Below are 25,625 nucleotides of genomic sequence, written 5' to 3'. Positions count from 1 at the left end.
AAAAAAAATTCTACAAATTTTCGTTGAAATTTCGAGTTTTTTAATTAAATTCTGAGTATGCAGCTTTGTAGCCCATTGAATTCTAGTAGAATAAAGTACACGTTTTAAATGGCTAACAAGTAATTTTTAGCAAAAAAAAAAAACCGACTTAAAAAATATATATATATATTTCATGATTCAATGATCGGATCTAAACCAGAATTATCGAAATCGGTTGACCCGGTCCAAAAAAAAATAAAATAAAAAAATATTCCGACGAACAGATAACCTCCTCCTTTTTTGGAAGTCCGTTAAAAATGTCGATTGATTTTTTAGAATTTTTAAAAGTTCGAAATTTGTACGAAAGTTTGTTGAATTTTTTTGAATATTACACAAATGAGTAATCCACTTGCAAATAGCGTTATGTGATTTTATAAGAGTGAGCCATAAATTAAAAAAACGTCTACAACAACAAGTAACATCGAAATTGTATATTTCTCTTTATTATCTGAAAATTTGGATAAACAAAAGCCGAATAACATTAATAAACAATATCGCAGTGTGGTAGTTTGTGCAAATTGTATATATTAAAATTGAATATAGCGAGTTTTGAAACTGTAACTTTTACATAGCCTTCTTTTCTTTAGCTTTTCGCGTTCGCTCTTCCATGAAGATTGGTGTGCTTCTTTTTTACGACGCCTTCCACTAGGCACCGAAACTACCACGTTTTCTTGCAGTTTTCTAAGTTCATCAGAAGATGCAATAGTAGTTAACATTTGATGCTATTTTTTCAGAAAATAGAAAGATTTTGCACTCTATTGTTAGTGGACATGAAACTACTTTAAATACTGGTACGTTACTCACCAAAAACTAAAAATCTAAAAACATTTACATAGCGCCTTTGCAAGTGGACTACTCAAATTTGGAAACATGGATTTCCACGGGTTTTGTTAAAGAATGAACTATATTTTTATTAAAAAAAGATAACAAAAGTTCAATAACAACAAATATAATACGTTAAAACTTGGCAAAAAGTGGTTCGGCTATAATTTTTTGACCACTGTATGTATTTTTTTATATCTTTAATTGGACCTTCACATTGTACATAAAGGAAGTACATAATAAAATTAAAAATATATGCCTTTGTTTAAAGCTCATTTTGCCTTTTTCAAGTTTAAGTGCTTTAAAACGTACATTTCTAATTATCCTTTAATCAAATTTCGAAAAAATTTTATTTCTGCGGTTAAAACACGGCCATTCGTTTTGAATTTCGAGAAATGGAAGTCGTTCAGATAAGAATGCAATATTACTACATGGTTGAGCCGGTTTAGTGCATTGTCGAGCGCAAATAGTTTTTCATCCTAAGCGAAACAGAAAAGCTCCTCTCGTTAGAGGATGACGACCCTAAAATCTGATCTAATTAAGCGTAAAATCATCATTATAAAACGTGACATTTTTTTCACATATACTGTCTCACCAAGAATGAACTTTTCTAAAGTTTTATAAAACGTTGCCGATTTAGTATCAAATTTACTTGTCAGGGAGCAAATAACTTGGTCAAAAATTTCATAATATATCTTCCGAAAATACTCTTTCAATTAAACTTATTTTTCTTCTAAAAAATTGTCAGTTGGGTAATTACCCACCTTTAAAAATTTCAGGTAGGTAGTACTACCCACCATACCCACGTCTTCCGCCGCCCCTGAACATCAACGCTAGTAGTTAGGTGGATACTGATTATATTTTTTCGAGCTCCTTTTTTGGCGGTTTAGCTATTGGGGGTTTCGCTTTTGGGCGTTATGAAGCTTCTGATTCTGGTGGTCGATAAAGAAAGTGAGTGCTTTTCTGTCAAATAAGCGATACTTCCTTTTTTGGATTTCACGCAATTTTTGGAGGCTTTTCTGCTTTCCTTTTCAACTTCTCACTTTATCCTATACTTTTTTTATATATTGTGCAATGTCAATCAAAACTTCTAATCTACGTTGCCAGCCTTGTCCCTTTTATTTTAATGTTTCCGAGCGTTTTTTCTTGTTTTCTTTATTTTCTTCAGATTGAGCCACTCATTAAAGTGATTTCCTATTTTATTTAACGCATGCTTTTTCAGTCTCGTTGGTATACTAGCTTTTTCTAGGGATATCGGTGCATCGAAAATATCATTGTTTTGCTTCGATGCATCGAAAATTTTGCACTCGATGTATAAATAGTCGATGTATCGATGCATCGATGTATCGATGTTTTTTGAAAACTGACATCTAACGGTACATTGAACCGTCATTCCGGTTTTCAATTGTTCAAAAAGAAGAGGTGACTTTGGCCAAAAAATTTAAATGGCTGCAAGAAGTTCCGTTAGAAACATAATTAGCTCAGTTGCAGTAATTTATTTCAAATTTTCTACAATTTTGCTAATAACATATTTTGTTGTGAAACATTATCTCAAAAATCCCATGCAAATCGATGCATCGATGTATGCATGTATGCCCTTCGATGCATCGAAAAATATCGATGTACATTTCGATGCATCGAATCAAAGAAAAACATCGATGTATTTTTGCCACTGACATCGCCAGCTTTTTCCCATACTTTTATGACTTCACATGCAGCAACACTCGCAGAATCACGAAAGTTTTCTTTTCTTCGTTTTTGTAATAAAATAATAAACGTAATAGTTACTTAACCAAGATGGCAACATTGACTGATTGCGATTTGGTGTTGATTGTCCAACAAGCCAAATATCTGTTGGTTTTATTCCTAGTTAGTAAACTTCCGCCACTAATTGTAGACGCCATGACAAGTTGAACCAGGTAATCCGCACAGCTTAGAAAGCTAAATATGCACGCTCTGGCTAAAGACTGAATTCGGACTGAGGGCGCTGAAAACGCAAAATTGAAATGGTTGAAAATTACAAATGAAATGCAACGTATACTGGTTCTTTATTTTAAAACTCACCTCACAACTTTATATTCACTTTTAAAACACAAAACCCTGAGGTATGGAAGACACTTTGACTTCAATGTGTGGAGACAATAACGAAGTGGATGGGGCGGGGGAGTGCATTAAGTTAGTGAGACTATTTGAATGCAATTTCAATTTAGTGTAGTCTAATAAAAGCGTACCATATCCGATACGACGGATTCATAGTTCCCAGAGTCCATTCAATGTATTTTACTGAATGTTTGAGGTATGGTAGCGAACTTTTAAACTTTTCAAAAAATAAATTAAAAAATACGTCTTAATTTTTTAAGGTAGAGTATCGTATGACGGGGTGCCCGACAATATTTTACAAGTGGAAAAGTAAGGACCACCCTAGCTTACATACTTTGTCCTCGTCCCCCGCTAAACCAACGTAGTTTGCCTCCATCTTTAAACGCTCACTGCCCTGATGTGGTCGCAAATTACGTTCTTTTACTGTATACATATATATGGCGCCACCACGGTTCAGGAGCACAGTTCGCACCTGTAGTAAACTTTCCAGCTTCAGATCGAAGAGGTCGAACCAAAGTTAGCTGATTTGTTATACCTGAGCGCCCTTGTGCATAAGGGTATTATAACTTTGTTCACATAACGGTTATTTGTAACAGGCAAAACGAATCGAGATAGATATAGACAAATGTAAACATAAATGATCAGAATGAAAAAAGAAATCGATTAAGCAGTGACTGTCTGTCCGTCCGTCTGTGCACACGATAACTCGATTAAAAATTTAGACATCTTAACGAAACTTATGTAGTACGTGTACTTATTTCGGACGTTGGACGGATGATATTGAAAATAGGCAAAATAGGACAATAACCACGCCTTCCTCCCATATAACTGTAGTCTTCAGAAATACGAAAACTGCAATATTTTAGTAACTACTGATGATTATTCACTCAAAATTGATATTTACAATAATTTTTAGACGAAAAATAAGAATATTATAAAACTTTGGAAAATAGGCGTTACACCGCCCACTTATGATCACATGTATGTTCCACAGTAACCGTTCTACCAATTTGTACCACACTCGGTATTTGTGCTTGCCATATAAAAGCAAAGCGTTGAAAATTATTGAAATCGGACTAAAATTACGGCCACTTTTCATATAACGGTAAACTTCATAAATGCTTGAATCTCCTGTATTTCGAAATTTAAGGACGCTAATCAGGGTTGGGCACAATGCACTAAAAAATGAATGCAATACGCCTTTCACTTCCACTGTCTATTCAGTGATAGTTAAAATAGCTTTGATTGCATTTGAATATTAGTTTCCGTCAAATATTTCATGTTTTCGGAAGCTAAACGTCGCATTTTTATTTTGATGGACAGTAAAGTTGGAATAAAGTACAAGTAACCAGATTCGAAGATATAACTGTTTTTATTATTTCCGCAGATTTCGGCCTATTACATTTATTCCATAATTTTGTACACCTGAGTTAGCAAAATGTAAAAAGTTAATATATGTACATGTTATAGATTTAACCTTACTTCCTTAGAGGGTCATTTTTGATGCTATTTTTTCGTTTATACTAAACTACCCTATAATAGGACCATATATGCAAGGTACAATCTCTGAAAATTTGACTGAAATCTATCCAGTAGTTTTTGAGTTAAGTGCAATCATGGAAACGGCTATTATTTTACATATGTAGATAATATATTAAATTCACAGTAAAGGTTGGATTAAAAATAAAGCTATGTCTAAAGTTGAGCATTTCTATTATCGGTTTTTGACGTATGTATGTTTCTTGGTTGTAAACCAATTTAAAACCTATATTTTAGACATAAATATAAATTTTAATGCAACCTTTAAATATAAAGTGAGCTTTAAAGTGACAGGTTACTTGAGAAAAATGCCTTAAGAGTAACAGCGTTACACTTTTTAGCTTTTTTGGAGTTTTTATTATTTTAAAGTTAGGTACAAATAACGTAACTTTGGATTAGCGTTTTCCACTTGCATATGTAAACTGGCTATCTTCGCTTGGCTAGTTTCACTAAAAGTTTAGTGATGGTGAGTTTTTTCTAACTATCACTAAAGTTTTAGTGATAATGTAATTTGTTTTTCACTATCACTAAATCTTCAGTGATAGTGAAATTTTTTTTTCACTATCACTAAATTTTCAGTGATAATGAATTCTGCATTTTAACTATCACTGAATAAACAGTGATAGTGTAGTTCAGTGGTAGTGCAAAAATGCCCAACCCTGACGCTAATTTACTCAAAATTGATATTAACAACAATCCCTTGAAAAAAGTAACATTATTTGGAATTTTGAAAAATGGGCGTGAATGGGCGCCCACAAGTAACTATATAAGTCTATCTCATTATGTCTAACTGAACGTTCTATCGAAGATGTTTAAAATAGGGGTAAAACCACCCCTGCTTACCGCGTAGCGGTAGCTTTCCGAAAGGTGAAAAACATATCTTCGTTTAAAGTACAAAACCGCGTATCAAGAAAATGCAAAACCGCGCATCAAGATAATGCACAACCTCGTAAATGAGGTTGCATAAATTCTTTTCTAGAGAGTAAAAACACTCATATTTCAAAATGGTTTTTTATAAAGCAATCGCATTTCTGGCTATTGATTCTGGATTGAGCCGGCAGCAAACGTTTCGGAATGACCATATGCGGTTTTGTACTTTAAACGACAATATACTTAATATTTGCGCCGGGTATTTAATGTTCGGCTCCGCCTGAACTTTGACTTTCTTACTTGTTACACCTACGTTTGATTCCCAATCCGTCACTCTGTAAATCCGTACTAGTTGTGCTAGAAGCCCAAATTTAGACATGATGTCGGGTTTTAAAAAGTGGCTCATAGTTGTCATAACATGAAAATATTTTTGCCGTGTTTTACACGGTTCAAGTCATGGTGAAATTGTACCAGGTGAAATAATAAGAGCATTAAGAATGATTTATATTTATTTGATAAGTTTGCCTTTAAAACTTTGTATAAGATAGCCGATTGTCAAGAAATGAATTGAGATAGCTGTTTTATCACCTCACCTGTTTATTGACCAAAGGTTCAAGTATTGAATTCAATTCTGCTTACTGGTGGAAGAGAGGGGGTGAGAAGAGAAGGCGCTTCATGTTTCTTGCTTGGCTTTTGACATTTTCGTTGTTCCCCATGTAAACAACGAAAAACTTGAATTCAACCAAATAGAAACGGGTAAGAGTAAATAGGAAACACAAAAGATAACGAACAAGAATTGCTTTCAAGTACTTGAATCGTGTAAATCGGGTGTATGTAACTTCGAATCAGAGCAAAGGTAAGAGCAAAACTCCACAACAAGCTTTTTAGGCTTTCAGCTAATTCTACTAATTCTAATTATTTCTTGTTGTGGAGTTGTACCCTAAGACTCTGCTTGCGCTATTGTTTATAAAATCGGTAATATCATTTATTCAAAAGTTTGGGGATTTCGTGTTTCGGGATTCTGATTTTGGGGATAATGTATTTTGGGGATTTGTAAACTGTGGATTTTTTGGGGGGATTTTATTAAACAAGTAAAAAAGGCTAAGTTCGGGCGAAGCTTAACATTAAGTACTCGGCGCACGTATTAAGTATAGTTTTTCACCTTTCTGAAAACTACAGCTACATTGTAAGCAGAGTGGTTTTACCCATATTTCTAATAATTTCGATAGTACGTTCAGTTAGACTTAATGAGCTAAACTTATATAGTTATAAACGGGTGGTACCACGCCCATTTTCTAAAATTCCATTGTAATTTTATTTATTTTTAAAGGATTGGTGGTAGTAAAGGGTGAACACACCAAAACTGCGACACTTAGAAATTACTACCAGAAACAAACTAGAAGGCTTTGAAATTATTTTTTTTTGTATTATATAACTTGGAAGTTTAGATGTTATTAAAATGTTAAAATATTAGTTATTATTTGCTCCATATGCAAGTGATCGGTATTTTCATCGCACACGCGCCATCATGTTCTGCACGACTGCATCATCGACATTACGCGACGCGCACAACTACATTGTTTTGCACTCTTCAATAATTTTCACTCTTTCACCTGTTTTCTTCAAGATTCCTTTGACAATTGACCAATATTCCCCAATAGGACGTGGCTCTGGGCTATTGGGTGGATTGCAGTCGTGAGGTACAAAATTGATGTTATTTGCATTATACCACGGCAATGTGTCCTTGGCATAGTGGCAGGTTGCCATGTCCGCCTAGAACGATGGCCTACTCCTTATCTGTTGATAAATGACAGAAGACGCCTTTTGAGGCACTCATCCCGATAAACTTGATCATTCATTGTCCCGGATGGGGAAAAAGGGCTGCTCTTACGGCCGCAGGAACAAATGGCTTGCCAAACCATGTGGTTTTTGGAAATTTGGACTTCATTTTCAGCTTACAACTTTCAGGGGCATCTTGACGACTTGCAGCAGTATAAAAATCTTGACCTGCAATATATTTTGAATTCTTATAGCAGTAGGTTTCGCAGTCCATAACAATGCAGTTGTATTTTTTTAATTTAGAATTCATACAACTTCAGTCTGGCGGTGTTTGAGCTGTAGAACATCTCAATGAAGCTTTTCGCTTTACCTTTTGTACGAAAAACTGCGATCTCCGTACGGATTTTGCAACATCTTCTTCTTCTTCTTATTTGGCGCTGTAACCGCCTAAGCGATTTTGGCCGAGTCCAAAACAGCACGCCAGTCATATCTCTTCTGTGCTAACTGACGCCAATTGAAAATGCCAAGTGAAGCCAAGTCCTTCTCCACCTGGTCTTTCCAACGCAGAGGAGGCCTTCCTCTTCCTCTGTTCCCAGCATCGCGGCCCGCGTTGAAATTTTCAGAGCAGGAGCGTTTCTGTCCATCCGAACGACATGGCCAAGCCAGCGGAGCCGGTGAATTTTAATTCGCTGCACTATGTCTATATCGTTGTAAAGCTCATACAGCTCATCGTTAAATCGTCTGCGATATTCGCCATCACCAACGCGTAAAGGTCCGTAAATCTTTCGCAGAATCTTTCTCTCGAAAACTCCAGAGCCGCCTCATCAGATGCTTTCATTGTCCATGCTTCCGCGCCATACACCAGCACAGGCATGATGAGTGACTTATAGAGTGTGATCTTTGTACGACGAGAGAGGACTTTACTTCTCAATTGCCTACTCAGCCCAAAGTAGCACTTGTTGGCAAGAGTGATTCTCCGTTGGATTTCAAGGCTGACATTATTATTGGTGTTAATGCTGGTTCCCAAATAAACGAAGTCGTCTACTTTTTCAAACTTGTAACTGTCAACAGTGACGTGGGTGCCAAGACGCGTATGCTCTGACTGTTTGTGTGCTGACAGGAGATACTTCGTTTTGTCGTTTGCAACATAACGCGACAAAATCTTCGGATCTCGCGAAAACGCACTGAGGACCTTCCAAGCACTGTTTTTATCACTTTGACCATGCTAACCCCCGCTCCCTGGTTTTCTCGTAACTGTCAGCCCTTATTTGTACCGATTAAATCCTGCAAACTGTCGAATAGTGCACTCTTTAATTTTTTAGCAATTTTACGTGTACTTAAGGCCGGATCATTTATAAACTCGTGCAAAATGGTTTGTCTCGTTTCTAGCTCGGTTGCCATTTTTAACTCAACTAGGAATCAAATTCAAATGAAATTTCTTCTACGTTCAACTAAGGTCATGGTCAACTTATGGTATTTGAATTTCAAAATATTGAATTCGTTTTGGGTAAGTTATAAGCTTCCCAAAGTGTCGCAGTTTTGGTGTGTTCTCCCTTTATACATTTTGAGTAAATTAGCGCTCTTACATTTCGAAATATCGAAGTTTCAAGATTTTCTCCTATTTCAAAAATTGTCAAAATTTTGCTTTTAGTAGAATAACTATTCCGAGTTTGGTACAAATTGATCGTACGGTTACCTGTATACAGGTATGTGTTCATAAGTGGGTGGTGCCACGCGCATTTTCCGAAATTTTGTTATGAACGTATTTTTTGCAAAATAGTTATTGCAAACATAAATTTTGAATAAATTAGCTTCATTACTTACTGATTCATCAAAGATTTTGTATTTCCCTTGTTTGAAGGTTTTGACGCAAATAAAAAAAAAAATTTGTGTCGCGCCGCTGCAGTTTCAGTGCGGTATACCAAAAAGTGTCGCGCCGTTTCGCGTAGTGCCGCTGCAGTGTCGCGTCGCTTACTGCGGTCGTACCTTAAGTCGGGGTGGCTACGCCTATTTTTCCAACATGTATGATATTCTTATTTATTGCCTAAAAATGATTGTAAATATCAATTTTAAGTGAATACGCCTCAGTAGTTTCGTAAATATCGCTGTTTTAATTTTTCTTAAAACTACCCTTACATAGAAGGTAGGCGTGGTTATTGTCAGATTTTTCTCATTTTCAATACCGTCCGTCCTACGTTCAAAAGAAGTACTAAGTTTCGTTAAAATATCTATCTAACAATGTTTGATCGCTTCAAGCAGGGTAGGCAATAATCATGTTAATCAAAATACTATAACCGAAATAATTTCATCTCAAATAAGAAATAGTATTACTCGGTCTTACCACGCAAGCTGAAGTGTAAGACCGAGTAATACTATTTCTGTACTCGTAAGTACACATGTTTTTACTCAAGCATAACTCCAAAATAGTGTATTCGGAACTCGAAACAACTAGGGCAATAGCAGGCGGCAAACAAAAACGGTAACAAAACAATGTACCACTTACAACAAAAGAAGCAAAAAAAAAACACAACAGCTCTTAAAAATAGTACAATAGCGATATTCATCAGCATATATGTAAATATGCTCATTTTGCATTTGTTGTTGATGCTTTCAATCAACCACATATCATCATTGTATTATTACTAAATATGTAGCAACTGCCAGTGGCATGTCTCCATGTGCAGCTACATTTACGGGCAACTAATTAAGAACGAAAATGAGAAAAGCACTATTTTTTAACAAGCTTTGATTAAGATTCACCTAGTCTAATCAAATCATACAATCACTTATTAATTGTCCGATATGGAATGTAGAAATAACTCCACAAAAATGTTTCCCGATAGGTGGCGCAGGAGCGGAGGTATTTGGAAAATCCGTATTTATGGTCCGATGTGTTTCATATTTAGAACTTATAATACTTAAATGATAAGAAATAACTGTACCAAACATTTAGCTGTCGATTCTTCTTTGTTTTTTTTTTTTTGTTAACCACTTATAAAGGATTGTCTTTAAATAAAGTTTTAAATTATTTGCTTAAGTACAGAATGAAATAATACAGTGAAATTTAACATGCAAAGTCAACTTAGAGTAAAAAGTTGTTAAGTCCACTTTATATGAAAACTTATATTTTGATACAGGAGGCTAGAGAAATCAAAAATACATAATTTCGAAAAAGATTTTATTTTTTCTTGATTATATTCAATAAAAGGAAAATTTGCTAAGTCCAAAAGAAGCAACGAAAATCCGAAAAGGGGTAAATAACAAGAAATATTTTAATGAAGATCGTATCCTTCTGATTCTTACTCAGTTTTTCTTTGCTTTAACCCGCACTTGAAGTTTTATATCCCCTCCTGTACAATTTTTAAAATTAGACTTGGCAACTTTTCACTCTAAGCTAGCGATATAGCACAAGCTACGTATTATGTGTCTTGCCCAGAATTAAAAACTTCGTTCTCAAAATTTCAAATATATGTTCCCCCAAAACATGGACTTATGGAATAAACGTTTTTCGGGAACTCATAATATTTTTGGTTGAAATCCCAAACATTAGAATTTATGCATTTCATCCAATTCATACCATTGCTCAAGTTGTTTTAGCATACACACTTTTTTATTTATTATTATTAATATTTTTACCTGAAAGCAGGTTTATTGCTTGCTATTTTCAAGGCAAATAGAGGAAGAAAACAACAGCTTTTTATAAAAACTTTGAATTATTTTTTTTCGGTTCTTGCGACCATTGAAATGGATTCTCTGACGCAAGAACAGCAGAAATATATACTTAAAAACTTTTAAAAAGTCATTGCATACTGATTTCAGGTCAAAAAAGAAAATAGAAATCAGAACTTCTATTGTTGAAGATCACTTTAAAGGTCAAGGTAAACTAGTATCTATTCGCCATCACTTGAGCTTTAAAATACCTTTAAATTTATTTCGTTCTCGAGATAATTGATTTTTTCACACAAACATAAATGATTGATCATGAAATAGGAGCGTGTATAATTAGCTCAATCGTCTGCATAAATTTTACTTAATATCTATATGATTCCATAAAATCTTGAACAGCCCTGCTATTCCTATCAATAAATTGAGTTTACTGTATCATGCATAAATAAACGACAAATTGCAGTAGTCAAGCCTTTGGTTTATCATCAAAAAAGTGCTTGTTACGCAGCATTTTTAATTACTTGACCGTAGCTTTCAGTAGGCGCAAATAAACGAATTTGCACAATGCATTGTTTGTCATTCCTATCCTATTGTACTTCTACTACATACACAGTATTTACGTGCTATGTATAAATACCCAGTAGGCCGCCAGGTAGTGCAAATTATTAATACTTTCCACCTGACTTTTCATCTGCGGAGTATAACAACTTCCATGACTATTCCCCATGACAAGAGTACGAATTTTATTCATTTTAGCTCGTTAGTACCAAGAATAATAGAATACTGTCTCCCTACTACGTTAGTACGTTAAGTACGAGCGCACGCGCTGAGCAGCCAGCGGGCGAGTAAGCAAACAAGGGCAAACATTATGACCGCGGGCTTGTGAAAAATTGTAGCAGAAAAAAAACTTAAAATGTATCAATATGTATCACTTTTTTTTCATTGAAGTATCAAAGCATCAACATGGAATAAAACCAATAATTTTTATGAAAAACCATTTTCCAAAACAATTTAACATTTATTGCGCGAGCAAGTTGAAATTATTTCCCGAGTGCGATTTGCGCAATTTCAGTTGCAGTTACGCCTTGCAATTTTTATTGCCTACCAACTGTTATGTGTGGGCACTTTGATGTCTAGATTTGTATAAGCATTTTCCGCATGACGCCGTCAGACAACATTCTCTCAATTTCGGGGATAAAAAACATTTAAATCTTAAACAAACTAACTGAATAACTTCCTAAAACGTTGTCATAAATAATCCAATAGGGAACAGATTCTTATTTTGATTTAATATTAATATTTCATCGAGATAACCACCAGCACGCTTTTCTATCAAGTGAAAATATGGCTGTCAAACTATCAAATTGCCTGCAATAGATGTCGAGCAATAAGGCGGTATCCATTGGAAATATATTTTGTATATGGTTATCACGACATTGGTGTTTTCCTGTGGAAACAGGGCCGTACCGAGCACCGAATTGCCGAGTACCAAGCCCTAATTTTTGTTATTGAACATAGCGAAAATAAAAAAATGCAGCGCTATGATACTGTTCGTTTGTTCACATTTTGACGTTTTTCGACATGGACCATGAATCACAATACATGAAAGGTTCGTTCAGAGAACGACAATGAACTTTTGGATGTACGTTGCCACAGGTGCACGACATGTTATGTTACACATACAAATTTACAGATTTTTTTCATTTGTATTTGGAAAAGTATCAAAATTGAAAAAAAAGGATCTCTCCAAAATTCATCGAAAAATGTATCAGTTTTGATCCACTTGGATCAAAACGGTCACACTGCCTGCAAACAAGGACCTCATTAGCATGGTTGCCACTCACCCAAATTTTTTTCTACCAAAATTTCTTAAGAAAAGTTACCAATTTTTTTTTATTGAGAAAAAAATATACAAAACACAACTGCTACATTTCATAACATATGCACATATGTGTATATAGTCTATAATTAATAGTAAAAAAAATGTTTACATTAAAACTTTTAATTTTAAAGTATGTGTAAACACATCACATTTAGAATCCAAGTGTTTCAGTCATATAGGTTATATTTAGTTTGTGGTGGTTACCACCCTACACAGTCAATCATTTAACAAAAAATTCAATTAACCTTATTGCATAACAATAGCTTCCAACTAATCTGTAACATCAAGCCATATACATATAAGTATGTACGTAGATATACTGTATTAAAACAAAAAAAATATAATAATCGCATAAATAAAAATGTTATAAACCATTTAAACCATATAGCTAATTCGGCGCCACCCTATAGAAACTTAATGAAGGTAATGTCTTTTTCACTTACATGTGTGTATAAATGTATACGCCAAATTGTGATTTCGTTTGTTGTTATTAAAAAGCTAGGTGATCCTTAAATGTACATAAGTATGTATGTACATTTTTGATTTATTCGTATTTTTTGGTTCTAGGCGCAAAGCCAAAGTATGTATTTTGCTCATTAATGGATTAAACAGTTTGGGAGTGAATGAATACTTCTATATGTAAGTTAAAAAGTGCTATGAATCTCGAATTTGTAATGCGCTACATTCATTCCATTATCAAGGTCTACCAGCTTTCTTTGCCATTGAGTCGAGAACTTCAGACGATCGAATACATAAATACTTACATCAGAAGTATCTAAAAACAAAATATTGACGTCTTGCACTTGAATGGATTACCTGTTATATCAATGCATCGTGCTTCCACTCTCAAAGCTAACTAATTTATCGATGAGATTCTAAAAAAAAAATTAGTTTTATTATACCCGAGCGCACTTGTGCACAAGTGTATATTAACTTTGTTCGTATAATGGTTGTTTGTAACAGCCAAAACGAATCGAGATAGATAAGCACAAATGTATGCATAAATGATCGGAATGAAAAGAAAAGTCGATTAAGCCATTTTTGTCAGTTCGTCCGTCCGTCCGTCCGTCCGTCCGTGTACACGATAACTCGAGCAAAAATTGAGATATCTCAACGAAATTTGGTATGTAGATTGCCCTTTATTCAATTTAAAATGGGGGAAAACGAAAATTGCAAAAACTGCGATATTTCAGTAAATATTTGATGCAAATTGTTGAAAATTAGTACGTGGAGTAGAATTGTGATAAAAAATAATATTGTTATGAAATTTTTGGAAAATGAGCGTGGCACCGCCCACTTATGATGAAATGCTGTATCTCAGTAGCCACCTGCCATATAACGGTAATTTACAGAAACACGAAAATTGCGATAAATCAGTAACTAATTAATCTAATTCACTTAAAATCGATGATTGCTATAACCACTTAGCATAAAATTTGAATATTATAAATTTTTGGATAATGAGCGTGGCACCGCCCACTTATGACAACAAATGTGTATCTCGGTAATCGATTTATCAATTTGTACCAAACTCAGTGCACTTAATAACCTTGATACGGAAAAGCAATTTATTGAAAATTATTCAAATCGGACTAAAATTACACCCGCTTCCGGTATAATGGCAAATTTCAGAAATATGAAAACTCCGATATTTCAATGAGGACGCTAATTTACTCTAAGTTAATAGTTACAACAATCCCATAACAATAAATAAGACCCACTTAATAACTACAAAGGTGTACCTCGGTAACCACTTATTCGATTTGTACCTACCTGGTTTCAATTATGTCATAAAGTCGGGTAAACATCCCTACTTATCATGCAAAGCTAGTTCAGGGAAAGTTGAAACGACGATATTTGATACTTACGCCGGGTATATAAAGTTCGGTTTCGCCCGAACTTATACTTCTTTACTAGTTTTTAGTTAGATTTAAATTGATTGAGGTTTTAGTCCTGATCGAAAAGATCGCATTCTCGTACATGACATAGAACTATCTGTAGTTGTGTTTTCGTATTCTCCAGCAAAAAATATCCAGTAACTTGCCAGCAACCAAATTTCGGAGAGTAAGCCAATATTTACTCCCAATGAGTGAAATTTGCAAGAAAGTACGAAAACGCAAAACAAGCAAGAAGTTGCTAGTTTTATGAACAGCTGATTAATTTGTTATTTTCCGATGCAATTTTCTTAGAAAACTAGTATTTTCCATCTTATTATACATTTAAATAGGTTTATTTTGTCAATTGCAGCTCTAAAAGCACCACAAACAATTATTTTGGTAATGTGAATTACATTAAGCATCATGCCATCAGGTTTTTTTCTTACTAGCAATTAGTGGCTATTAAAAATTCATCCAGTAAAGCTTGCAAGTTAAGCTGTCATTTTTGCTCTCTCATCTTCCCCACCTTTGCTAGTTTCTTGCAAGTGTTTGCGTACGAAAACGACTTTCAGTAAAAAACCAGTAAAATTAGTACTGGATTTACTGGATAGTGCATACGCGAACAGGGCTTATGCCACTGTTTGCGACTATGGACTACCATTATTGCTGTTAACATACATATGTCTACATTCGTATGCCATTGTTTCAGTGACACGCTCATGTCATGTAAACTACATATTTGCGTCCACAAATCCACCCATTAGAAGGGTTCTGTGGCGCTCATACATACATACATATGTATTGTATTACATATTATGTGTACATTTTTTAAATTTAATTATGCAAAAAAATTGAATACTCAGTGAAGGCCGCGAAGTGGATGCTTTCATACGTACTTATGTATGTAAGTATGTTGAGCAATACTTCGTTATTTGTCATAAATACATACGTATATATATGCACACATACATGCAATGCACATGCTCCCATACATATGCTCATGCATACATATAATTAAAAATAATAATAATAGTAAAATTTATAAAAATTTGCAGGTCAATATGCGAACTGACATACTTTTTGTATTTTACCCAGTTTGTGCGCTTATTTGTAAGATTTTTTTTTCTTCATAAGTAATAAACATTGAGAGACAGGAGAGTGATATAAAGAAAGATCAAATAATGCTTCTCTATTAGCTTGGTATCGCGCAATATCATTTGTTACCCAAAAGTCAATAAGATCGGGCGGCAGTAGACAAGACGTCAAATCCTCTGTTCTAGATTACTTTATATAAGTTGATAACCTGTGGTGTAATCAATCTAGACTAGAGCTCACGATTTTGTTCACACATTTTCAAACAGCCCGGGTATATGAGCCGCGAGTACTCGCACACTTGTTCAATGCTCATTACTCGAAAATTTTCGAGCATGAGCTCGAGCAATTCGAGTTTTTTCGAGTAAATTGAGCAATGTTTTTTTTATTATATTGACATTTTTGGTAGCAACTTTTTAAATTTTTCAAATTATTGATATATAATGCAAAGATTGTTACATTGGTATTTAATAATATAATTTATTTAACATGAATTAGAAAGCAGCTGCTGACAAATACAATTTACAAATTTTCTTTTGTTTATAAAATTGTTCAAAAACTCGAAAATTTTGAACAAACATTTGAGCAGTTGAGCAATGAACTAGTTTCGAGCGAGTATCGAGCTACTCGCATTGCTCGATACCGGGGTATCTAGAGCTCTAATCTATACCCCCCGAAGTATTTATGTTTGGTATTGTAATCTCCTGCTCCAATAAACTTACTGCCAAACTTTGGGAAAAAGTAATTAAATTGTTTTCCGCGGTATATAGCAGATACACTAAGGCCACCCAAGTGATCATCGATGTGTGTTGCAATATTATGAATGACCTCTCCACTATTTGATTCTAATTCATAGTGCTCGTTCTGTTACGAATGAGAATGGCTGTTCCACCTCGGGCTTTCCCTTGTGGATGCTTAGTATCATAGAATTTGTACCCATTAATTTGAAAGTTATTAAAATTCGTAAGGTGGGTTTCAGATACAAGAAAAATGTCTATATGAAAGCGCTCTAGGAAAATTTGTAGTTCGTTTTTATGCTGCCCGTTCGCATTCCAAAAACGAATTTTTATATTAATCATGGTTTAGCTAAAATGGCTTGAAATTATAGATTTTGATTTTTAATTTAAACTAGAACACCCTTAATAAACATACACACATCCATACAATGTACATGCTCCCATGCATATGATCATGCATGCATATAATTCATAAATAATGTGGCGTATTCTTGTTTTCGTACGAATCGAAAATCATGAAATTTTTCTATCATTGTCTATACAAAAATTTTAAATTTTCGATTCGTACAAAATCCAGAATATACCTCAATAAGTCCAAAAAACTATAAAAAATGTAACATGGCATATTAAACTTAAGCTTGGCAATAAGCCATTATTCTAAAATTTTTTTTTCTAATTTTTACTTCCAGCAAGTTGATGGCTACACTGCGGGCGTAGATTATCCTGCCTACGAATCGGTGCCAAAAGGACTTTCATTCAAATGCCGGAACCGACTTCCTGGCTACTATGCTGATACGGAGACACGTTGTCAGGTACATACGTAAAATATAAAATACTCGTACACACGTAAAATTAAAGGACCGTAGTGGTTATGATCTTTATAATAAAAATCATAGTTTAATCGTTCAAATTGGATTTCTATTTTGCCGATCAAATTTAACCGTTATTTTAGGATATTTATTTTACGAGAAAGAATAATCGCTATTTTTGGATTTTTATTATACCCGAGCGCGCTTGTGCCCAAGGGTATTATAACTTTGTTCACATAACGGTTGTTTGTAACAGGCAAAACGAATCGAGATAGATATAGACAAATGTATACATAAATGATCAGAATGAAAAAAAAATCGATTAAGCGGTGACTGTCTGTCCGTCCGTCCGTCCGCCTGGCCCTCCATCTGTGTACACGATAACTCGAGTAAAGATTGAGATATCATAGGGAAACTTAGTACGTGTACTTCTTTCGGGCGATGGACGGATGGTATTGAAAATGGGAAAAATCGGACAATAACTACGCCTACCTCCCAGAAATACGAAAACTGCGCTATTTTAATAACTACTGAAGATTATTCCCTCAAAATTGATATTTGCAATAATTTTTTAGACGAAAAATAAGAATATTATACATTTTTGGAAAATGGGCGTAGCCACGCCCTTTTATGATTACATGTATATATCTTGGTAACTGCTCCACCAAGTTGGCCTTGGTACAACATACCAAATGGCTGAAAATTTTGAAAATCGGACAATAACCAAGCCCACATCCCATATAACGGTAATTTAGAAATCTTCGACAAATTAGTAAATACTAAAGCTAATTGTTCAAAATTCTTTAGCAAAAAATACGTTTACAATAAAATTTTGGAAAATCGGCGTGGCATCGCAGACTTATGACCACATATGTGTAACTCGGTAACCGTTTTATAAATTTGTACCAAACTCGGTATGATTATTGTGCTTGTGAAATGCGACTAAAATTACGCATATTTGTCATATAACGGTAAATTTTAGAAATGCTTGAAACTTCGATATTTCGAGATTTAAGGGCGCTAATTTACTCAAAATTGATATTAACAAAAATCCCTTGAAAAGAAGTAGTATTCTTAAGGAATTTTGGAAAATCGGCGATGGAATCGAAGATGTTTGAAATATGGATAAAACCACCCCTGCTTACCATGTAGCGGTAGTTTTCGGAAAAGTGGAAAAAACTATAATTAATAATTGCGCCGGGTACTTAATGCTCGGTTCCGTCCGAACTTAGACTTCTGTACTTGTTTTTTCGATAAATTTTGTATCGCAAGTTTAGATTTTCATTTTTGCGTTCATATTATAACCGCTATTTTGAGATTTGATTTTTCGGATCATAAAGATTTAAAACGTTCATAAAAACGCCCTTGTGAGAGAACCGTCCTAGTAGCGTTTGACCAGCAAAAGGCGTTTGATACCGCCTGTTATTTCACGCCACTATTTAGATGACATTGAGACTTCCTATGTTCCACAGGGACTCAAACGGGGGTCGGCGTATTATACGAGTGGTCAACACTCGTCAGTAACCTTTCCGGATCAAACTTCAAAACCAATAATGGGTACCACAGGGGGTGTCCTCTGCCCACTACTGTTTAACTTCTATATCAACTATTCGATACTAGCATCCGAGAATGGGATTGATGACCTCTACTCGAAAGTAAACGGTTACTTCCCTAAACATTCTCGCTTTTTCACTATACAGAGTCTAACCACCTGGACGAAAGAGATCAATCTTCAACTAGGTACTTACGTCGATGGCACACAAATTCCGACGGTTAACAAACCGAAAAATATGCACGCTGTCTTAACTTACATCGACCAACCACTGGACCCGACAGCGTACGGATGAGTGATCAACGGCATTCATTGGCAGAGTTGGTTACCATCTACCACCATTCTCGAGCTTAGAATTCCGTGATCGAAGCCCAATCTCCACTTATCGTTCAGAGCATCTACTAACACGCGAGACCCATCTACCGTGTGGATATTGTTTGTAGCCGCCGAAATTGTTCGTTTCATGGGCGCTAGTGGAGCCAATGATTTATGAGCAAACCGACTTAGGCGGGGCTTAGCCAGGCGGCTATAGGGGGCCCTGGACGCTATGGTGGTTTGCTCGAAATTGGTAAGAGAATGTCTGACCTCCCTATCAACCATTTCATAGTATTTTCCAATAAGGCACACTTAAAACGCTATTACCGGTTATGGAGCACTGGGGATGGCTCTGTCCTCCTGTGGTTCACTCTTGGACTGTGAGCTTCATGTAAGCTCAGCGAGCGCTGGGTAAAACTAGGGCATATGCAATTGCAAGATCGTTCTAGCCTAGAGTAGTCTAAGGAGCCCTCCATGGTTGCAAAGCTTCAACTGTTACTGTTGGAAGACTTCGGATATGCCATTGTGCGATTGGTATACACGCAGTAAAATTAATAATCTTAACTGATCCCTCCGGTATTACCTGTTAAGAGGATGACGAAGTTAGCAGCATTCGTAATACCAAAGCATTCGTAAGACCAAATAATGGTCTCCATTCAGTTTTCGTGGTATCACAAAGACTATCTCCTGATTGTGAGTATATACCACAGTAAAAATGAGTTTGAAATATTTAAGAAGCCTACACCAACTGTTAAGGCAGTGTCACACGATTGGTACATTGGGACGACAATTATTTGAACAATTTTTTTTTGTGATTGGAGTAAGGAAAAATATTTCGCCACCTGAGTGGAGGATCGACCTATCTCGGCAGCCCTATCTCAGAGTTCGGTTCAAAAACGCCCTATCTCAGCTGAAAATACATTGAAAATGTGCTAAGATAAGGCATTTTTGAATCGGCAGCTGAGATAGGACGTTCTTTAACCAAATTCTGAGATAGGAGGTTTTTAAATCAAATTCTGAAATAGGGCGTTTTTAATAAAATTCTGAAGTAGGGCGTTTTTGATAAGTTTTCTAAAGTAGGGCGCTTTCGAACTGGTTCCTATTTTTAAAACCTCGCTTGATTTTTTGAGTAGTGTGTTTTGGGACAAAGTTCGCAAAAATTCCTCAGTGAAGAATAAAACTTCCATCTTCCTCCTCACAACAACTAAATTTAAAAAAGAAAATGAGCTGTTCAACGTAATTTATCTTTCATATAACGAAATTTTTTGGCCCAGATTTACATCATGCTCCCGTGCCACTTAAATAAAACTTCTCGTAAAAGAGAATTCCTTTCATTTGCTTGCCTAGCTTTCTTCTTCTTCTTGTTCTTTTTCTTCTTCTTCTTATATGGCGCATAAGCGATTTGGGCCGAGTTGAACAAAGCATGCCACTTGTTTCTCTTCTGTGCCAACTGACGCCAATTGCAAACCACCAGCGGGTTTAAAGTTGAATACATTCATAGCTGGAGCGTCAAAGTCCATTCGATCGTCTTAGCCAAGCCAGCGAAGCCGCTGTATTTAATTCAATGCACTATGCCCATGCCGTTGTAAAGCTTATACAGCTCATCCATCGTCTGCGGTACTCGCCAATGCGTAAAGGCCCCTAAATCTTCCGCAAATCTTTCTTTCGGATGTTCTCATTGTCCATGCTTCTGCACCATATGCCAGCCCGTGCGTGAGTTACTTATAGAGTGTGATTCTTGTACAACGAAAGAGGACTTTACTTATCAATTGACTATTTAGTCCAAAGTAGTACTTTTTGGCAACAGTGATTCTCCCGGTGATTCTTCCCAAGTCAACGAAATTTTCTACTTTCTTGAAATAATAACTGTCAACAGTGACGTGGGTGCCAAGCGAAGGCGCAAATGTGCTGACTGTTTGGTTGATGACAGGAGATACTTTGCCTTATCCTCGTTTACCACCAGACTCATTCGCTCCGCTTCCTTACCCAAACTCTAAAAGACAAAAAAGCTTCGCGGGTTTTGCTCACTCTTGTAGTTGAGGGGCTCAATTCCGCAGGTCTTCTTATCTTCTCCAACATCAGATTAAAGAACTCACATGAAAGGGAGTCGCAATGTCTAAACAAGATTTGCCGATAATGCTCCCTTGGCGAGATCTATGCGGGAACTTAATATATTATCGGAAAGACTCATAATTGATTTCTCTATGACAAAACAAGCTTTTTGAATCTCCTTCACAATACTTAGTAATGTTAATATTGTACTAGCATTAGCAAAACCATTTATCTACTAGTCTGTAAGAAATATTGTTTCATAGACTAAATAAATAAATAAATAAATAAGTTAAACCCCGTTTGGATCAACCTGCTCGGAGAGTTTTTTCCCGTCGTTTTACAAAGCCGTATTAATTTCGCGTGCATATCAAATTTAGACAACGCGGCGTATAAACAACTCCTTTTAGTGCCATCGAAAGCGGCTTTGAAGTCGACAAATAGATGGTGAGAGTTGATCACGTTCTCGCGAGTCATTTCCAAGATTTGGCCCAATAAGTTCATTGACGGCGGGTTTCGGTCGTTCCCGCAATACTCTCTATAAGACCTAGATGGATTTACGAGCTCCGTTTTAAGAATATCAGCGACTGTTACTTTTAAAAACTTGCAAGTGAGTAATAACATTAATTTACTTTTAAATTTCTCATCAGATTTTGCAAAAAATTAGGCTTTGTGGTTAGCGTATCACCATTAACTTCAACAAATTTCGAATATAAAATTTGCAATGTATGCAAAGAACTTGAATTCGTCTTGCGCAGACCGCCCTCCGATAAGCAATTAGCACCATTCATATTATATATATAAGTATAATTTTGATCACTTTCTTCACCCGTTCTGAAACCTAGTTTCGTCAACCCTCTTTTTGAGATTATGCATTAATTTTCAGGTTCATCATATTCGACATCTTTAAGTGGACTGATGAAATCTTCTGCTTAAAAAAAATATTACTACTCGTGATCAGGTAGCACGAATTTAATGAAATGTCATAATTTTATTAAAAGTCAATTGGTTAACAACAACAACGAATGTCATTAAATGAAACTACCTTCTTTTCTGTATCATGCATAGTTCAGATTTCTTCACTCGAAAATGTTACCTCAAAGAGGTGTCATATATTCATTCATATATTTGTGTATATTCCCTGCAAACCAAAGTTCCCGAAATCTTAACGAAATCTTTACGAGTATCTGATTTCTGTAACGATTTTTTTCCGAATCTTCAAAGAAAATTATATGAAGTGGTTGACACGAACTCGTAAAGAAATTTCTGTACGAAAAATAAAGAAAATTATGAAAAAAGTGTGCAAGAAATTCTTCACATAGCAGCATTATTTTCATTTCTTCACCGATTTTCTTCCGAAATTTCGTAAAAGAATGGAAGTGTGCGTAATTTATTTCATTTTAGAAAATACGGAAAAAAATCGGATGGGATCTTTCCGAATTCGTTAAAATTTCTTTACGATTCAGAATACTCTGAAGAAATGGTTTGCAGGGTTAATACATTCCTTCCAACTGAAAAGTATTTTCTTGTATACCCAAAACAAACGCGAAAAATACCTCCCATAGAACCTCGTTGAAAATTTTTCGCGATGAGTTTATCGCGATAAGCTGTTGTGAGTGATCGCGAATGGATTACTTGCATCGTTTTCCTCATTTAAGAGAGGCCGAGAGGAAATTTCTTTGCTTTTTTCGATCGCGAATGAAAAGCAGCGGAAATTTTTTTTTTCAATCGCATTCCGAATGTAAGAGATGATAAATTTGTTTGCATTTTTCACTCGCGATAAAAGAATGCAAAAATAGATTTGGAATATTATCGATCGCGATAAATCTCATAAATGAATGAAAACGAATAATCATAAATGATATTTTCCGAACCCTGGGTCTAACGCTCAATAAGTTAATAATTGTGAATCTAGTTTTCATACTAACGAGATAAATCATCAATTTTGTTTCACACCCCTTCCAGTATTGAACAGTAAAATATATTTGTTTTTACCCACAGATACAACGATATTATCGAAATATACTAGAATTAGATAATACTCATTTCTCTGAAAGTCATGAGACCCATGGGTTCCAAAGTATATTCCGTTTTCAAGTTACTTGATAGACATGCACAAAGACAATATCGAAATTGTAATTTCAGTGTCTGAAATATATCATAAATAATTGTATCCGATATAGAAAACTGTAATAGTCCTGGCTAGATGCATTGTGAAACAATCAGATGACATAATGACACTAAAAGTTTTTAAATATGTCCACTAAAATTTTATTAATGTAAAAATAAAGACTTTGGCAAGTAGTTATCGAATTTAATGTAAAATGTAAACGTTTTTAAGAAAAGATATTAATTATTTTTAAAAGGTAAATTTTAATACAACTATTTTATTTATACTCCCAAATTTAGGATAAAAAATTAAAAAAAAAACAATGTTGAAACAAATAATAAATAGAAAATTGCCTTTTTCATCTTCCTTAAAAAATATATTTTCTTTTTTAGATCTGGCATTGGTGTCTGCACTCTGGCCATCAGTACTCTTTTATATGTCCCAACGGCACCGTTTTCAACCAAGCAGTACGCGTTTGTGATTGGTGGACGAATGTTAACTGTCCAGTAGCTGAACAATTGTACAAAAACAACGATGAGCTATACCAAACCACCGAACCGAATCCTCAGCAGTACCTCTGATATAAGGCCAATCATATAAATCAATCCAGCTTATTAAGCCAACATAATCAAAATTATCAAACCCAACAGCCATCAAACCAACGGCAACGACAGCAACAGCTGCAATATTCACGACAACAACATCAAAAACTACAAAGACAAAGGAAGCCCAAAAAATTTCATGTGGAAGATGCATATTATGATGCTCGCGAAATTAATGGCCTGAGTGAGTTAACCGGATCAGAATTTGCGCGAACACAAACACGGCTTAATAAGCAATCTCAACCACAGCCACAATCCCAATATCAGCAACAGTTACACCAAAACTCATTGCTGACCACTCATAATTTACCAAAAAGTAGTTTTAGAGGCAACATCAAATACTCTCAAAATAGTAGTGGAAATAGTAACAATGACAGCAACAATAATAATAGCAACAATAAAAATAACAACTATCAATATAAGAGCAATAACAATAGCAAAAGGAATGAGAATAAGAATAATATCGGCTACGGTATATCAAACCAAAGTGGTGTATCATCAAATGGTCGCAACTTGAACAGCCGAAATAATAGTAATCACAGCAACAGCAATAGCCGCAACAGCAATAATTCGCAGGGCAAGCATAACAAGAATAAAAGTACATCAACCAATGCCAATAATGTGGATAATGATGAACTTAAAGACTACAAGAGTAAAATCAAAAACAAATACAACATCGACTACGACCATTCACTGGATGAGGAATATGAAATAATCGAGGCCATCGAATAAATGCATCTAATCGCTAACTCCAGTGAATGATGAACTTGATGATCTTGCCGACGGTGGCGTTGGTGCTGCTGATGACGAAAGCGATGGGTAGAACTTAAATTGAAGTGCCTCTGATTTTAAGCCCCATGCTCCAATGTCCTCTAATCAGCTTTTTAAATGCATATGTATGTAAACGCATGTGTATGGCGAAATTGATGAGTTATTATTGTCCAGATATTTGAGCCACGAAATTGTTTTTTGTTTTCTTTGTGTATTTTTTATTGATGGATTGATTTATTAGCACTAAGTTGTGAACTTTTATACATTTTTTATATGCGATAATTAATTAAATTAAAATTTATGTTTTATAATGTGATAAGGAACAAATTTAATAATCAAAACTGTGAAAGCGTTTTAATCAAGGTTTTATACATATATTCCACATGCATACTTAGAGCTAGTACCTTAAGTATTATTATAGTTACTACGCCGTGATCGAGTGATTTAAGGTGCGCATTAACACTCGGTAGGTCCAGGTAGGTCCAGAGCTCGATACCTCAAGAAAAACTTTTTCCAATAGCGGTCGCCCTCGGTAGACAATGTCAAACCTCCGAATGTATTTCCCCTCATTGAAACCATTTTGGAATAAAGAAATAGTGTAAATGCACTGTTATTCGATAATCATAGACAATCCCTTAATCTATTATAAAAATCTTTAGTTCTCTTTAACATCTTTTTGGATCACGAACTTATTCGCGAAAAACGCAATTTTATAATGACAGTGTAGGTACTACAATTGTTTACAAATAGTGTATGGTGCACTTGGACTATTATTAACAAAATCCCAAAGAAATTCTTGTAATATTAAAATAACGTTAGAGTACTTCATTATATTGCTGCTAACTTTCACAGGCAGCTTCAAAATGTGAATAATAAAACAGTGTAATATCGACATACATCAATTAGTTTTTCTGAGTATGCAAATAAATAAAATAGTGTACAATGATTTCATATAAAAATGTTCAAAGATAAAATAGTGTATAAGCAGATGCTTTCAGAAAAATGGGCTCAAAT

The 25,625-nt window shown here is 35.0% G+C and overlaps 2 protein-coding genes across 2 annotated transcripts in view; both read left to right on the top strand.

Moving 5' to 3' along the window:
• The window catches only part of LOC118746127, a 34,376-nt gene extending 10,450 nt beyond the window's left edge, over nt 1-23,926 (top strand). The window contains exons 3-4 of the mRNA XM_036479913.1: nt 17,093-17,215; nt 23,631-23,926. Of these exons, the coding sequence (XP_036335806.1) occupies nt 17,093-17,215; nt 23,631-23,819 (312 nt within the window). The 3' untranslated portion in view covers nt 23,820-23,926. The remainder of the gene's footprint in view (nt 1-17,092; nt 17,216-23,630) is intronic.
• A 62-nt stretch (nt 23,927-23,988) lies between these two features.
• LOC118746536 (putative uncharacterized protein DDB_G0283051) lies at nt 23,989-24,572 on the top strand. Its single transcript, XM_036480381.1, has 2 exons — nt 23,989-24,018; nt 24,090-24,572. The coding sequence occupies exons 1-2, from the start codon at nt 23,989-23,991 to the stop codon at nt 24,570-24,572; spliced, it is 513 nt and encodes a 170-aa protein (XP_036336274.1).
• The last annotated feature ends 1,053 nt before the right edge of the window (nt 24,573-25,625 follow it).

Source organism: Rhagoletis pomonella, unplaced genomic scaffold (assembly GCF_013731165.1).
Source record: "Rhagoletis pomonella isolate Grant_MI unplaced genomic scaffold, Rhpom_1.0 Rhpom_scaffold_00010, whole genome shotgun sequence".
Classification (NCBI taxonomy): Eukaryota; Metazoa; Arthropoda; class Insecta; order Diptera; family Tephritidae; genus Rhagoletis; species Rhagoletis pomonella.
The sequence above is the reverse complement of the archived record's forward strand: the minus strand, read 5'-3'. Positions and strand labels throughout refer to the sequence as shown.

Bases quoted from the DNA above. Each gene is read 5' to 3' on its own strand.
- LOC118746536 (XM_036480381.1), top strand. From the start codon at position 23,989: ATGCATATTATGATGCTCGCGAAATTAATG. The intron at 24,019-24,089 runs GCCTGAGTGAGT...TCTCAACCACAG, and splicing joins TGATGCTCGCGAAATTAATG to CCACAATCCCAATATCAGCA.